This window comes from Nycticebus coucang, chromosome 12, assembly GCF_027406575.1.
Source record: "Nycticebus coucang isolate mNycCou1 chromosome 12, mNycCou1.pri, whole genome shotgun sequence".
Lineage (NCBI taxonomy): Eukaryota > Metazoa > Chordata > Mammalia > Primates > Lorisidae > Nycticebus > Nycticebus coucang.
In genome coordinates this window covers 73,355,292-73,371,059 of record NC_069791.1, presented here as the reverse complement: position 1 = coordinate 73,371,059, position 15,768 = coordinate 73,355,292, and the positions used below count along the sequence as shown (strand labels likewise).

The 15,768-nt window shown below is 46.7% G+C and overlaps 1 protein-coding gene across 3 annotated transcripts in view; it reads right to left on the bottom strand.

Moving 5' to 3' along the window:
- HIP1 (huntingtin interacting protein 1) overlaps positions 1-15,768 on the bottom strand; it is a 175,144-nt gene that overhangs the window by 7,226 nt on the left and 152,150 nt on the right. For all 3 annotated transcript variants that reach the window (XM_053556195.1, XM_053556196.1, XM_053556197.1), the window contains exons 14-29: positions 14,831-15,014; positions 13,680-13,768; positions 13,236-13,352; positions 11,769-11,870; positions 11,429-11,572; positions 10,866-11,001; positions 8,875-8,961; positions 8,596-8,703; positions 8,378-8,514; positions 5,901-6,011; positions 5,007-5,065; positions 4,498-4,591; positions 3,179-3,279; positions 2,793-2,898; positions 1,644-1,767; positions 1,159-1,220 (exon numbers count right to left, since the gene is read on the bottom strand). In XM_053556195.1, the coding sequence (XP_053412170.1) occupies positions 1,159-1,220; positions 1,644-1,767; positions 2,793-2,898; positions 3,179-3,279; positions 4,498-4,591; positions 5,007-5,065; positions 5,901-6,011; positions 8,378-8,514; positions 8,596-8,703; positions 8,875-8,961; positions 10,866-11,001; positions 11,429-11,572; positions 11,769-11,870; positions 13,236-13,352; positions 13,680-13,768; positions 14,831-15,014 (1,761 nt within the window). The remainder of the gene's footprint in view (positions 1-1,158; positions 1,221-1,643; positions 1,768-2,792; positions 2,899-3,178; positions 3,280-4,497; positions 4,592-5,006; positions 5,066-5,900; positions 6,012-8,377; positions 8,515-8,595; positions 8,704-8,874; positions 8,962-10,865; positions 11,002-11,428; positions 11,573-11,768; positions 11,871-13,235; positions 13,353-13,679; positions 13,769-14,830; positions 15,015-15,768) is intronic.

Sequence of the window (15,768 nt, the reverse complement as noted above, 5' to 3'; positions counted from 1 at the left end):
CCTCTACCCCAGCCTCTCCATCCACCCTCTCACAGCCAGATCTGTTTCAGCAATTAATCTTTGATATTCTCCCCAGCACCTAATTCTGCCATGGGATCATTTTGACACAAGTAGCTGCACACATTGCAGAAGTTACTTTTGCAGTAGTTCAGGAGACAGTGTGGCTTAGACGAGGGTAGGGAAGAGAGAAGTAGGTGGAGGGTGAGAGAAAAAGAGGAACTAAGGATAAGTCCTAGGTCTAGGGCTCTGTGCCCAGGTGGGTGGTAGGTGTGCAATTTACTGAGATGGAAAAAACGAGGAAAGGGACAGAGTGGGGTGAATGGGACACCAAGAGGCCTCTTTGGACATACTGCACTAGACTTATTGGGCAGCAAGTGGAGATACGAAGCAGGCAGCAGGAGATATGAACAGGGCTCGAGGAGAAGATCTTCACTGCAGACAGGAAGGGATGTTATCAGCATTATAGATGGTATTTAAGGTCAAGAGGGACTAGTAAGGCCACTACACGAGATAGCCCTTCCATTCTGGAGATAGAAGCTTGACCACATAACTCTTTCTAAAGATCCTGAGTGACATTTAACAGTCCCAATCTGTTTTTACCTCAAGACTAATGGCCAATACAGCTAGCACAAAGTTGTCAGGTGTTTTTTAGGATCTCACTAATTCCTAATTTGAATGACACAACTTTACTGAGCAACAGAGAAATGACATTGCTTTCGATGAGTTTCAATATCAGGGCATTGATATTTTTTTAAAAATTAAAGGTCATACAAAAATAAGTCACACCAGAAGTTTTAAAAAAACTGTCTATAGTAAGACTATTAAGTAATAGTTTGTGGACTGCTAGAAGGCCCTGAATACCCTTAGAGCAGTGGTTCTCAACCTTCCTAATGCCCTTTAATACAGTTCCTGTGGGTCGCGACCCATAAGTTGAGAACCATTGCCTTAGGTCAACAGTAGCAGGCAGAGTTTAAGTTTTTGATCTTTACTAAGCCACCTCTCTCCACCTCCATTCTCTGTCCAACATTTACAATGGATCTTGGGCTAGTAGGTGTAGCTGTGTTCATTTCCCCCTAACTCTTTCTCTCTCTCTGGCTTCTTTCCACAGGGTCAATGTCCAGGCAACAGAGTTCCTAGACGTAGAACCAGAGTTCTTACCTGGGAATCCATCTCTTGGCGTTTGATCTGGGTCAGTGTCATGCTTGAGAAGTCCATATTGTCTGCAAGGATGGAAATAAAATATTGTCAAATATTACCCCTGGCTGACACTTACCTGAGAGGTGGTCAGTGCCAATGCTCTGCTGAAATGCCTGGCTTACGAACTGAGGAAGGAAAAGGAAGGAAGGATGAAGTAGCTAAGGTGTAAACAGTATCCATTTTCCCCAGGGGCAACCAGGCTTCTTGAGTTATTTCTCTAAATCCAGAGAAATAGCTAAATAGAGAATCTACTTAAGGGCCTATTACTCAGTGATACAAACAGCATATCTATATGGTATCCTACCTTATAGAAAGTATGAATGTAAAAAGGTGAAAAATAGAAAGAATTTAGAAACAGAACTGTGGGAAATTGGGATCATGGGGTAAGAATGCACAGAATGGGGTAAATAGAGTGAATAAGAACAGAAATCATTCTGGAAGGCTACCTGTCTCCTCAATCTGTGATTTGCCAGAAATGGTTGAGGCCACAACCCCAGCAGTGGCCTGGTTCACTCCCCGAGAGGCCTGCTGCAGCTGGGCCAGGTTGGGGCTGTCCTTATCAGCTTTTACCTGCCAGAACAAAGCAGATTTAGGTTTCTACAACACCTAGAGCTGTAAGGACTATATCAAAGAGTTGGTCTGATGGTTCTTGACAAATACCTGTGATCCACAATAGCTGTCAATTACCTTTTCAAAAAATTGCTGCCTAGAGGGTCAGCTCCTAGCACATCTATACTATTAATTAAAAAAAAATTTTTTTTTTTTTTTGTAGAGACAGAGTCTCACTGTACCGCCCTCGGGTAGAGTGCCATGACGTCACATTGCTCACAGCAACCTCTAACTCTTGGGCTTACGTGATTCTCTTGCCTCAGCCTCCCAAGCAGCTGGGACTACAGGCACCTGCCACAACGCCTGGCTATTTTTTTTTTTTGTTGTTGCAGTTTGGCTGGGGCTGGGTTTGAACCCGCCACCCTCGGCACATGGGGCCGGCGCCCTACTCACTGAGCCACAGGCACCACCCTATTAATTAAAAATTATTCCTGGCTTTTTGCATGGTGGCCCCCAAGCTCTAGCTTTATCATTTCTTTGGATAGAGTGTCCCAGTTGTGGAAAGCAATTTGGGATGACAAGAAATAAGAACAAATAAAGAACACTCACTGGGGTGCTTTCAAACTTTTAAAAGGGATTTGGTTATAAACCTTGCACCAGAATTAGTTGAGGCAGTGATTCAAATTAGGAGACTAATGAGAAGTTGTGGAATCTCAGAGCCAAGCCAAGTAGACTTGTTTATTGAACCAACCTATTACTTATTTGAGAATTTCTTGAATGTTGGTATTGCTAATCAGATGTTGGCATGGCTGGGACCTTCCAAGGCCACTTGTAACAGAAGCAAACAGAGCCAGGAGGGAGGTATGCAGCAAGCTGAGGAGAGGGGCTCCTTGTTGATAGGCTTCTGGAGTGGGTGGTGTGGGACCAGTTAAGAAGCAGAATTGTTATTTGGGACCCAACCCACCTGGATCCTAGATAAATGATCTGTTCTTAGGGCCAGTTCCACTGTCCAAGTACTCTTTAACTAGGCCCTACACAGATGGTACCTTGGATGCAGCCACAAGCTGGGCTGTGCTAGCAGCAATTTCATGTGAACACACCATTAACTCCTCAAATTTCCCTCTGCCCTGGACCACCAGATCAGCTGCATCCCTGCAGGAAAGGACAAGATGGACTAGATCACCGCAGATAAACTGCAACCTTCACAACCCCACATCCAGACCACCCAAATCGCCCTGCTAGACAGGAAGGACCTGCCTGCTGTGCGTTGTGTCACCTGGGAAACCCAGGCTCCCTTGCAAACTTTTGATTTCCTACCAGCAGTTCATTTCTAGGGGACAGATTTTTTTTTCCTTAGAAAAAAGGTTTGTTTGAGGTGGATCAATGAATGAGAGGATGAGGGGAAGAGCCCTGGGACCAAGAAGCAACTTACACCATGACAGTGGCTCCCCAGCCCACAGCTTTGGAGGCTGAGATGAGTCCTTCTGTCCACCGAGAGTTCTTGGCATAAAACTCTTTAGGGGATGCTGTACCCTAGAGAGCAAAAACAACAACAATAATAATAGCTACCTTTTATGTCACCTACTATGTGACAAGTGCTTTTTATATGTATTATCTCATATCTTCACAAGAACTCTCAGAAGCATTATTTTATCCCCATTTTACAAATAAGAAAACTAACATTCAGTGGGATGCAGTAAATAAATGGAAATCCTAGTCTTTTCTGACTCTAAAACTATATATAGTGTTTCTGTTATAGCATAATATTTCTATATTGCATATATAAGAAAACATACATGTTCATACATGAATAAGTTATAATTTGAGAGTGTTTAACTGTTCTCCCTGATTTATCAAAAGAAGAGTATGCAGTGAATAATTTTTAAAAATTACTTATTAATTAATTAATTTACGTAGAAATGGCATCTTGCTATGTTGTCTGGCTGGTCTGGAACTCCTGGCCTCAAGCCATCCTCCCACCTTGGCCTCCCAAAGTGTTAAGATTATAGGTGTGAGCCATCATGCTTGGCCTCAAAAATTACTTATATTTGGATTTTAAAAACTGTTTTTATGCCTTGGAAGTGTCTGGTAGTCTGAAAGTCTGCAGACACTCTTTATTCAGTCCACCTATTTTAGGGATGGGAACCTCACGTATTCATCTGATAAAAAGTACCATCAAAGCAGACATGGCTGCTCTCTTTATAGGATCACTTTCAGGCTCATCACTCCCTCCCTGGGCCTATACATCCAAAGCTGTGGCTGCATCACAGGATGTGAGGGAAAAACAAGATGACAATGATGCCAACAAAGGTGTGAGAACGTGAAGTGACCTGTCAACCAGAGGCTAGAAACAGAGTCTATAAATTACAGTGAGTTGGCCCAGCTGTAGAAACCAGACATGGCGGAGCCTCCTGTGAAGAGTCAGGATCAAGTTTGTGCGTGGGATGTGCCCAGTTTCCAAAAGTCCTCCCTTCCTCCTCAGAAGGCCCAGACTTAGAGATGTAAGTGGAGCTTCCACAGCAAGTTCCAATGACTTGGGGATCCGGATCTGGGATCTGTGACTGCCCACCCCCTGGGGAGCTGCCAGGGCCCTGGTTTCTCCACATGGTGTCTGCTGACATCCACAGGAGTGGTATCTGCACCCTCAAGTGGACAAACAGGATGAGATGGCAGTTATCACTAGAGTGCAGTGAAGTGGGAATCTGTCACCCACGCCTGCTCTCCCTGCCTGGGGCCCATGCCCACACTCACCCTGCCGCTCTCCACAATCTCTCTCTGGAGGTCCTTTGAGGCCACAATCAGCACTTGAATAGCTTGCATTAGGCTGGTACAGGAACCAAGGATCCTGCACAAAAAGAGTCAGGGACACACAGAGACCAAGAACAATGAAGCCAACAGTTCTTTTTTACTCCCAATCAAAGGCAACCTTGGAATGGGAAAGAGAGGCAGGGAAGGCGCTGAGCTTGCTAGGATGCTCTGGGGTGAAGCCTTGAAGAAAGAGCAGGTGAGTGAGAAGATGTGACAGTGGATTTTCTTCATAAGGAATAATTAAGTCATGATTCCTGGGATTTCTTTACTGCTATAACGCAACAGCAACACTGCTACCACCATCAATTCTGTCCTCAACAATTACACAGACTGTGCCCTTCCCATGGCTTCTAATGTTCTGTGCTAATTCCCTACTGGGTAAGCAGAGTATAATGCAAACCAATGAAGATGGCTCCTACCCCCCTGGGTGCTACTGTGCCGCTCTCACTGACCTTTCATTCACTTCCAATTTGACTCCTGTGTCTCCTGCTCGGGATTTGCTGAGTATCTCCTGTTAACAAGAAGCATGGTTTCTAAATATGTCACAAGTGCTGAGAATTTACTGGCGTCTTACCATATTTTGAGTCCAACATACTGTGGCAGCTAGGAAACCTGAATCTAGAAGTCCCTATCATCCACATCCTTGCAAAAGTCAGGAAAAGAATCCAGACTCCAATCTGCTCAGGTGGAATGAGCTAGAGCAGCCTGGTGCTGTAATCCCTTGAGTGTGCTGGCGTTCTGCACCTAGGCCGACATGCACAGAACTCTGAGAGCCACAGCACCACATCAAAGGGGTAGCTACTACCAGGTCCTATGCCAGGGGCTCACATCATGGCAGGTGGTTCAAGTCTTCCACCAAAGTGACCTTTCCTATGGTGCCTACTTAGCTTTTGCTGAGAGCATTGTTACCACTGATTAGTGATGCCATTGATTTACTGAGTGCCTGGCGTGGAGATAAGTTAAGTAAGATAATCTTACTTAACTCTTACAATAGCCCTCCAGGGGATGCATTATTATTACTACCATCACATAGAAATGGAATCTGAATTGTGGCCATGTGATTGAAACTTAACAGGAGTTATACAGCTTATAAGTGGTCATTCTAGAACTTGAACGCAGGATGGTCTGACACCAAAGTATGATCCTTGAGGTAACTGCTCACCTTTCTTCCAGAGGGCTTTCTCATTTTCTATCCCTTAGAGGAGCCAGTGGGTTCAGGTTTTGATTTCTTTTATAGGGGGGCCTCTGTAGCCATAATGAATGACTAAGGCATGTCTAATGGGCAATGTAGCCAAAGTGCAGCCACCAGAGCGTCGCTTCAGGAGATCCCGGGGAAATCGCCATACCTCAATTCTGGCTGTGGCAATTTCAATGGCAGCTGAAGTGGCAGCCATCTCCTTGTCTACCAAGTCTCCCAGCTCTTCCTGTTTGATGTCCAGGCCCCTGGGCAAGAGCTCCTATGAAGAGAATCACAAAGGCTGAAATGACCCCTGAGCCTCCTCTCTCTCTTCTCCTCTGGTAAACCAGTAACCCTTAAAAGATGGCAAAGGTAGGAGAACCCCACCCCCAAACACTTTCTGCAGGCCACATGGGGGGGTTCTTTCAGACCTCAAATGGTTCTCCCTACGATGTGAGCTCTAGAACCTCATGCTCTTCCTCACTCAGAACCCACCTCCTTCCAGAAAGTCCAGAAAGTCGCTGCCTAACTCTATGAGGCCATCTGCCCAACGCTACTTGGAACCTAGCCTCTATTTGCATAGTGTAAATTATATTTGCTATATGGTAGGTATTTTTAAAACTTTTCCAAATACAGATGATATCTTCCAACCAGTTGGACTCTAATTTAACTTTGCTTCCACAGCAATCATAGGAGGCAGTTACTATTCCTGTTGTAATGCAGTTCTGACTGATAGCGAAACCTGTGATTTTTAATTTTATTTTTTGAGACAGAGTCTTGCTTTGTTGCCCTTGGTCAAGTGCCATGGCATCACAGCAACCTCCAACTCTTGGGCTTAAGCAATTATTTTGCCTCAGCCTCCCAAGTAGCTGGGACTACAGTCACCTGCCAAGCTTTTTTTTTAGAGATGTGGTCTTGCTCTGATTCAGAGCTGGTCTTGAACTCCTGAATTTAGGCAATCCATCCACCTTGGCCTTTCAGAGTGCTAGGATAACAGGCATGAGCCACCGCACCTGGCCGAAGCCCATGATTTTTAAAAACATCATGTGTTTTAATTTGATTTGTGTTATTAAGCAAAAGATATAATCACAACTCTGTTTTGGGAAGAGATCAGAGGAAAGAGGACAGAGGCAGAGAAACTAATCAGAAGCCATTTTAAGAGTCTGAGAGATGAAAATGATCTGAACTCTGGCCCTGGTTCTTCCTTCCCTGAACTTATTATCATATATTTTAGGAATTAATTAAATGCTACTTTGAGCTGTACTTCTTTTTAGACATAGGTTCTCCCCGTCACCCACGCTGAAATGCAGTGAAGTGATCACAGCTCACTGCAGCCTCAAACGCCTAGGCTCACACGATCCTCCTGCCTCAGCTTTCTAAGTAACTGGAACTGCAGGTGTGCACCACCATGCCCAGCTAATTTTTTTTTTTTTGGAAGGATGGGGTATTACTCTGTTGCCTAGATTAGTCTTGAACTCCTAGCCTTAAGCAATCCTTCTACCTCAGCCTTCCAAAGTGCTAGGAATAAAGGCCTGAGCCACCATGCCCAGCACTTGTACTATACTCTTTTTTTTTTTTTTTTTTGTAGAGACAGAGTCTCACTTTATGGCCCTCGGAAGAGTACCATGGCATCACACAGCTCACAGCAACCTCCAACTCCTGGGCGTAAGCGATTCTCTTGCCTCAGCCTCCCGAGTAGCTGGGACTACAGGCGCCCGCCACAACACCCGGCTATTTTTTGGTTGCAGTTCAGCCGGGGCCGAGTTTGAACCCGCCACCCTCGGTATATGGGGCCGGCGCCCTACTGACTGAGCCACAGGCGCTACCCTCTATTACACTTCTTATCACACTGTATAGAAATGATTGATTCTCTTATTTTAATTTCCCACAGAGTCCCTGTCTCCTTTGTCCCTATATAACTACATCTAACCCAATTTCTGGTATATAGGACACATTCACTACATCTAAAAACCCAATTTCTGGTATATAGGACACATTCACTACATCTAAAATGAATAAATACATGGTTATCTCTATTTTAGGTGCTACCTGCCCAACCAGATAAAAATCCTTAGAGACAGTGAAACTGCTGATACTTTTTTGATATTACCTTGCATAGTGATAATGATGCAGTAGATTCTCAGTTAATGGTAAATTAAATATAGCTGGAAAGTCCATCAGGAGGTTTGATTTTTCCATCTCTAATTCTCTCTTTCCAGAATCTAGCTGTGGCTAGGCCTGCTGGCTCATGCCTATAATCCCAACACTTTGGGAGGATGAGGTGGGAAGATCATTTGAGGCCAGGAGTTTGAGACCAGCCTGGGCAATAAAACAAAATTCCATCTCTACAGTCAATTAAAACTAGGCGTGGTTGTGCAGACCTGTATTCCCAGCTACTTGGGAGGGTGAGGCAGGAGTATAGCTTGAGCCCAGGAATTCAAGGCTGCAGTGAACTATGATTGCTGCACTCCAGCCTGGTTGACAGAGTAAAACTCTGTCTCTAAAAGATAAAAGAAAAATGTAAAATAAAATAAATAGAATCAAATCGTAAGTACAGGAAGAACTGGCTTAGAACCTCACTGACTCCCTGGCAATGCACCAGTATTCACACTCAAGAACCTTCTTCAGTAAGAACACTGAAAGTACCTCGCCAATGGCCTTGATCTTGCTGAGGCAGTTCCTCATGGCTGTGCTGTCTGCATTCTCCAGGGAGGCCTCTTCATCCAGGGAGGCCAGGTAGACAAGAATTTCCCTGCCGTACTGTTTACAGGCCTCTGTCAGTGCTAGAGATGCAAAGTGACAGGGATTTTAAAGCCCCTCTGCTCCCTACTTTCCTGAACAGCCCCTCATACCCTGGTACTCACAGTCAGCAGGCTCTGGTGGGGCTCTAAGACTGGTGGTGCTACCATAAGCGATGGTGTCACTGGTCAAATGGGCAAGCAGGGTTACTGAATGGAGAAGCCCACTGATATCTGTGTAAGGAGGAAAGTTTCTCAGGCCTGGTTGAGGGTGTCGCTCTCATACCTCTTTCTCCCCTGGCCATAAGAGTTAGATACACTGTCTTCCTTAGTGCACAGGAACCTGTCACTTCCCACATTCGAGTACTTCTGAACCTCATTTGGCCTGTCCTGCACCCTTTTTACCTTCTGGGCAGGCCAGATACTGGCTCCGGCTTTTTTCCAGTTGCTCAATGCAGCTGAAAACAGACTTGACCGTGGAGAGAAGGTGATCTGTGAAAGAGAAGACAAGGCAAATTCAGAGCAAGTTCTCCTAACTCGCCTCATCCTTGTTAATAGTCAAGTTGCAGGGTGGGTGTAGGATCTTGCTGAGTGAGTGGCCCCACCCCCATAGGAGTTGCTCTAAGATAAGAGAAGGGAGATTGTTGCCCGTGCTGGGACTGATGTGATATATGTGATTCTCTTACTGGAGCTTCAAAAGCTAGACTTCTGAGCCTGTCTGGTCCCTCAGCCAGAAATCAGGGCAACTGCATAGTGGGCCTTTCTCAATACTGCCTGTCTCATGAAATCTGGGCTTTGCTGTGATGTCTCCCAAGGCCCTTTCAGTCTCACTGCTCTTGCACCCAGACCCTTGGCTCTCTTAGGCTAGTCTATGATCACACTCTGCACACAACAATCATTCCCGTTGCCATGCCTCTCCATCCACAGGTCCACAGAGAACATACAGCACAGAAGTTGGAAATATGGGCTCTCAAGTCCCACTGCCCAGGCGTGGCTCCCCACTCTACCATTCCTGGCTGTGTGACCTCAGGTTGTTTCCTCATCTGCAAATAGGGGAACAGCAGGACCACATCATGGTGTCTCTGGGAGGACTGGCCAGGCCCAGGCATGTGAGGCGCTTAGGATAGTGCCCTTAGTAAAGCACACAGGAAGTGCTCAATAAATGTCAGCTGTTTTTATTATTTTCACTCCCCACCTTTCCTTTTCACTGGTTCACAATTGTCTTCTTTCAAAACTCAGCTCATAACATCTCAGAATCCACCCACGAGTGTTGCAGTTTCTGGCATTCCCTCAGGAAGTTAGGTACCCTGTGTGGTCTTTCATTTGTAACTGCTGTTTCTTTACAGACGGGTTCCCTGCTGAATAAGCTATAATAGTCCTTGCTGTATACTTCATCAAATCAGGAACTTTCAATTTGATGATAAAAATCAAGTGTCAGCTGTTTCCTGTCTTCTGTTTCGTCTTTCGATGGGACCTCTCATTACTTTTCCGATGTGGGTCCTTCTCTTGAAAGTGAACTGTAATGAGATATGCTCATGGCCATGTCCACAGACTCACAACCCCCCTGTGCCTGGACGCTCCCCCTCTATTGTGTACAAAGTCCTCCCCTTTCCTTGGGACTTGCCTACATGCATAAAACATAGTGGACCATTTCCCCCTATGGTCGTGCTGCGTGTTTTTTGTTAATTTGTTTTTGTTTCTAGAGACAGGGTCTTGCTCTGTTGCCTAGACTAGAGTGCAGTGGCACAAATCAGAGCTCACTGCGACATCAAATTCTTAGACTTAATCCCAGTGATCCTAATGCTTCAGCCTCCCAAGTAGCTGGGGCTACCTGAGCATACCACCACTCTGGCTAATCATTTAAAAATTGTTTTACAGAGACAAGGTCTCACAATATTGCCCAGGCTGGTCTCAAACTCCAGGCCTTAAGAAAACCTTCTGCTTTGGCCTCCCAAAATGCTAGGATTACAGGCATAAGTTACTGTACCCAGCTTATGCTGGGATTTTTATTGTTTCTGCCATTCCCAAGTTTTCTGATGCTTCCCTGCCCAGACTTGAAGTTTATGAGTAACTATGTCTTGACTCAGACCAGTTTTTTTTCTGCACACACACAGGACTATCTGCTCTTCTATTTGTTTTGACAACTGTTTCGGGGTTCTGCTCCTAAGGGACGTTTCATCAGTGTGACCCACTGACTTAAGCAGCAGTTATCACATCTAGGGGCTTTAGAAGATGCTATTGCTCAGGCCCTGTGCTGCCAATAACTAATCCAAGTGATTGTGACATGTGGCTGGGCTGAGGACCCCTGAACTAAATTTCACATGTGATTCAATGCTGACAGGTAGCATCAGGCTATAAGGACCTGGCACCTGCAAGCTGGGCAGGTGGAAGAGTACCTGCAGACCCAGCGCAGCTGATGAGAGCGGGCTCTTCAAGCTGGTTCAGGGCCTCTTGTATCACCTGCTCCGCAGCCTTCCTAGTTTCCACCAGAAGCATTTTTCGTTGGTCTTTCTTGAGCTGGCATACTGACTCCTAGAAGTGGTTCAGGGTGGTAAGAGCCTGCCCTAGATCCCAAAATGAGCTCAACAGCATCTACCTGTGACCTGGTAGGGGCTCCTGGCACCTTAGCTCAAGTTGCTGCTAATGAGGTCTGAGCCAGTTAGCTTGACAAAAACACTTTTACTTGGTCCATAGGTGTATGCTATTACTGGCTCCAGGGAAGGACCACGGTAACCCACTATAACTCCTGCGAAACTTCCTGAGAAGTTTGCTTCCCTTTGGGTGGTATAGGGCACGCTGGCAGCAGGAGCTAGGCCTATAGAAGGCCTTCACCATCAGGCCAAGACCTCCAACACCTTCACAGCACCCTCTCTCTGTGCCCTCCTGCCTCTGTACATACACTAAAGCCCACTGGCGTGTGTTCGTAGGTGGTCACCACCCACGGGCATCTGCCACTTGCCTGTGAGCTGGCCAGTTTGAGTTGGGTGTGCTTTAGCTGTTCCTGGAGGGCAGATAATTCCTTCTCGCGAGAAGCTGCAGCACTCACCAGGTTGGCCCGCTCCTTCTCCAGGTCAGCGATCTGGGTTGCCCATTTTACTTCTGACTACAACATGGACCCAATGGGAAGAGGGAGAGGCTCAATCCATCACATGGCCACAAGGAACAGAAGGGGATCTCTTTAACCTGCCATTCTCATCCCCCCGGGGAAACTGCAGCTGGGGCCAGCTTGGCCACATGCAGGATGCAGGGTGACTGCAACACACTAAAGTCAAAAGGAAGCAGGAAAAGGGGCTGCTCACCTGGGCTGAAGTTTCTAGGCTGCTTTGGAGGACCTGGAGCTCTACTTTACTGGTGTTAAGTTCTTGCTTCAAACTCTCTAGAACTTCCAGCTGTTCTTGAGTCTGAAAGAGAAGAACAAGAAGACTCTAACCTGGGTGGTATTATAAGAAATATTCAAAGGTAAAAACTGCCCAAGATATCAATGAGGGATTTGTGAATTCCGCTGTTTGTAAGTTATACCCCCAACAAAAAGTGACTAGGGTTGGGGGATAGTGGGGAGGAGGTGAGACCTCACTGTGTGTTAACTTCTGGCTAAGAGGAATGTCAAGGGAGGAATTTTAGGGACATTTCCCAATGTCATGCTTGAGTCCATAATCCTCTGGTCAAACTGGCTCTTTCATTTAGGCATTACAACACCTGGTGTATTATGGAACTATAGCATCTCACCATTTTCAGACTCCTTTTCTTTTTCTTTTCTTTTGAGACAGAGCATCAAGCTATAGCCCTGGGTAGAGTGCCATGGTGTCATAGCTCACAGCAACCTCAAACTCCTGGGCTTAACCAATTCTCTTGCCTCAGCCTCCCGAGTAGCTGGGACTACAGGCGCCCACCACAAGACCCGGCTATTTATTTTGGTTGTAGTTGTCATTGTTTGGCAGGCCCGGCGGGATTCGAACCCACCAGCTCTGGTGTATATGGCTGGCGCCTTAGCCACTTGATCTATAGGCACCAACCGAGATGACTCCTTTTCTTTTCTTTCTTTTCTAACTGATGTTTTTCAAAAAGCGGGCTGGGAACCATTAGTAAGAATTCACAGCTAGCATTTTAAAACGATGGCTTAAACAGAACAGAAAATATTCAAATGAATTCACATGTTAAGGTAAATATTGCTTGGAGAAACTTTCATTTCCATGAGATTTTTCTTTTTAATGTGGAGTTGTAGAAAAACGTGTAAGTATGTAGTCCCAGCTACTCGGGAGGCTGAGGCAAGAGAATCGCTTAAGCCCAGGAGTTGGAGGTTGCTGTGAGCTGTGTGAGGCCACGGCACTCTACCAAGGGCCATAAAGTGAGACTCTGTCTCTACAAAAAAAAAAGAAAAATGTGTAAGCCACTCCTCTAAATTCAAGACATCCAGTTTCCTCCAGCCCACATCTTCTGCTGGGCCTCTCAGCCTCTGTCTGACCTGCCAGCCAGCCCCACCTCCCTATAACAGTGTCCTTCCACCTGCAGGTCTTTGTCAACGCTCGCCCCTCTCTGTTGTCCCTGTTTCCCCTTCCTGAAATTGTCTTTGAGTTTCACACTTGGAAAGCCTTTGTGGATTACCCCACTCAGCCTGAGTCTTTCCATTGCTTTGTGTCCCTAACCTATATGTACATTGGTGACTGTCCTGCTGTTCTGTGTGACCTCTCTTGGAAAAGACCACAAAGTCCCCACCACCAACTTGACAGACCACGCTCCCTTGATTCCCAAGTACTTCTGCCACTCACCTTCCGCTGGCCCTGCTCACTGATACGCTCCAAGGTGTCCTCAAGCTCTTTCTTCTCTCGTTCCAAATCTATCTGGGTTTGTCTGGCCACAGACACCTGTCTGGTCACCTCTGCATTCTGGAAGGAAAAAACAGTGTCTTGAACCAGCTAATTTCAGGCTTAGAGGACAAATGAGCACATGCATAGTGCGAGTGCCCTGGAGTTGGACAAGGGAATCACCTTCTTGTCTAGAGGGGAGCAGAATGAAGCTGTCACTTTCAAGATACTTGACTCTCAAGAATTTATAAAATAACTAAGACGGTGAGTTAGGGGGAGCCCAAGAGATGGTGGCAACCCCCTATAAATGTGGGGCTGCTGAATCTTGAGAAGCTACGAGGCATGAGCTATTGTCTCCCCCAGGTGTGGGGTCTGTAGGCTGGTAAGAGGTGGGGCCAAGGGTCCTACCTTCCGCAGCAGGTCAGCGTGGTTCTGAACGAGCTCACTGTACTTCTCCTTTAGCTTGCTGTACCGCTGTTCATTGGCCTGGGCCTTCCCTGTATTGTCAAGGACCAATGTGAGCAGAGTGTACCCTGGTCGGGTACACTCCACAAATGCATATATCTCCTCCTTTCTCAAGAATCCTTTTTTTTTTTTTTGAGACAGAGTGTCACTATGTTGTCCTTGGTAGAGTGCTGTGGCATCACAGCTCACAGCAACCTCAAACTCTTGGGCTTAAGGGATTCTCTTGCCTCAGCCTCCCAAGTAGCTGGTACTACAGGCACTGGCCACAATGCCCAGATATTTTTTGGTTGTAGTTGTCATTGTCATTTAGCAGGCCCGGCCTAGGCTTGAGCCCGCCAGCCTTGGTGTATGTGGCCTGCGCCCTACTCATTGTGCTACAGGCATCAAGCCTCAAGAATCCTACTTAAATAAACTTCTCTGGGAAGTTGTTTTTAAAAACAGGAATTCATCAGATTAAACCCACACCAGGAAGTCATGCCTCCTCAACATTTACATACATGGCACTTTTTTTTTTTTTTTTGAGACAGAGTCTCACTATGTTGCCCTTAGTAGAGTGTCATGGCACCTAGCTCACAGAAACCTTAAACTCTTGGGTTTAAGTGATTTTCTTGCCTCAGCCTCCCAAGCAGCTTGGACTACAGGCACCTGCCACAATGCCTGGCTATTTTTTTGTTGTAATTGTCATTGTTGTTTGGCAGGCCCAGGCTAGGTTCGAATCTGCCAGCTCTGGTGTATGTGGCTGGTGCCCTAGCTGCTGAGCTATAGGCACTGAGCCATACGGCACTTTTTTTATCAGGGCTTTTGGCTTTTCTGACAATTTCTTCCTCAGGCTCTCCAGTCTGTCTCCCTCTCCTCCGGGTGTACACTCTAGGGCAGGAGCTTAGCATCACCTTCCACAGTCCCCACCTCTATGCTCAGTGGCACCTGCTGGACTCAGAGCTGCCCTTCAGACTGAGGAGGAGAGTTGGCCTTTCTGACGGTGTTTCTAGAAAGATGTGGGGCCTGGGCTCTGCTGCCTACCTCTACCTTTAATCCTTATATAGCAAGACGCTGCTCCCCAAGCCCACCCACAGGCCTGCCCAGTGGCCTCTCACTCTCTATCTCTGTCAGGCTCCGCTGAGCTTTTTCGGTGTCCTCCCGCTGCCTGCGCAGCTCGTCCAGCTCTGCCCGGAGGAACTCGCAGTCGTCGGCTGCTTGCTGCCGTAGGTGCCGCTGCTCTGCCAGCTCGGCATCCAGTTCGCTGATGCGGCCCTTCAGCTGCAACACAGCCCGCTGGCCCTGTGGGAGGACTCAGGTCACAAGGTCAGTCATCTGCTGCCATGAGGGTGGGGTGCTGGGCAAGAGAAGTGGGGCCTACTCGCTTCCTGGACTCACCAAATACCTAGTCCCCTAGCAGGCCAACTCCTAAGGTCTCAGGAAAGTTGGGGCTTCTGGTCATTATGAACCAACCAACAATAGGGGATGATGGCCAGGGAACCCTGGTCTTAGTAAGAGTGGCCAGGAGCAGTCAGAAGACAAACTGGGAGGGAGATAAGGATACGATGGCTGTCCCTGTAAGCAGTCATGTGACCAGCCACAGCTCCTAGGGGCAGTCACCTAGACAGCATTGACACCATACACAGCAATAAGAGCTACAAACTTTTTTTTTTTACTTGAGGCTGGAGTGCCGTGGCATCAGTCTAGCTCATAGCAATCTCTAACTCCTGGGTTCAAGAGATCCTCCTGCCTCAGCTTCCCAAGTAGCTGGGACTATAGATGCCTGCCACAATGTCCAGCTAATTTTTCTATTTTTAGTAGAGATAGGGTCTCACTTTTGCTCAGGTTGTTCTTGAACTCCTGATCTCAAGTAATCCTCCTGCCTTGACCTCCCAGAGTGCTAGGATTACAGGTGTGAGCCACTGGACTGGCCTAAACCAAATCTTTTTATTACATATGAGAAGGACCTGTCTCGCCTGCCACAGCCTCCTAGACAGGTGGTGACCAAGGTCATCTCTGGGCATCAAGGAGATGCTGTACCTGGCCTAACTGCTGA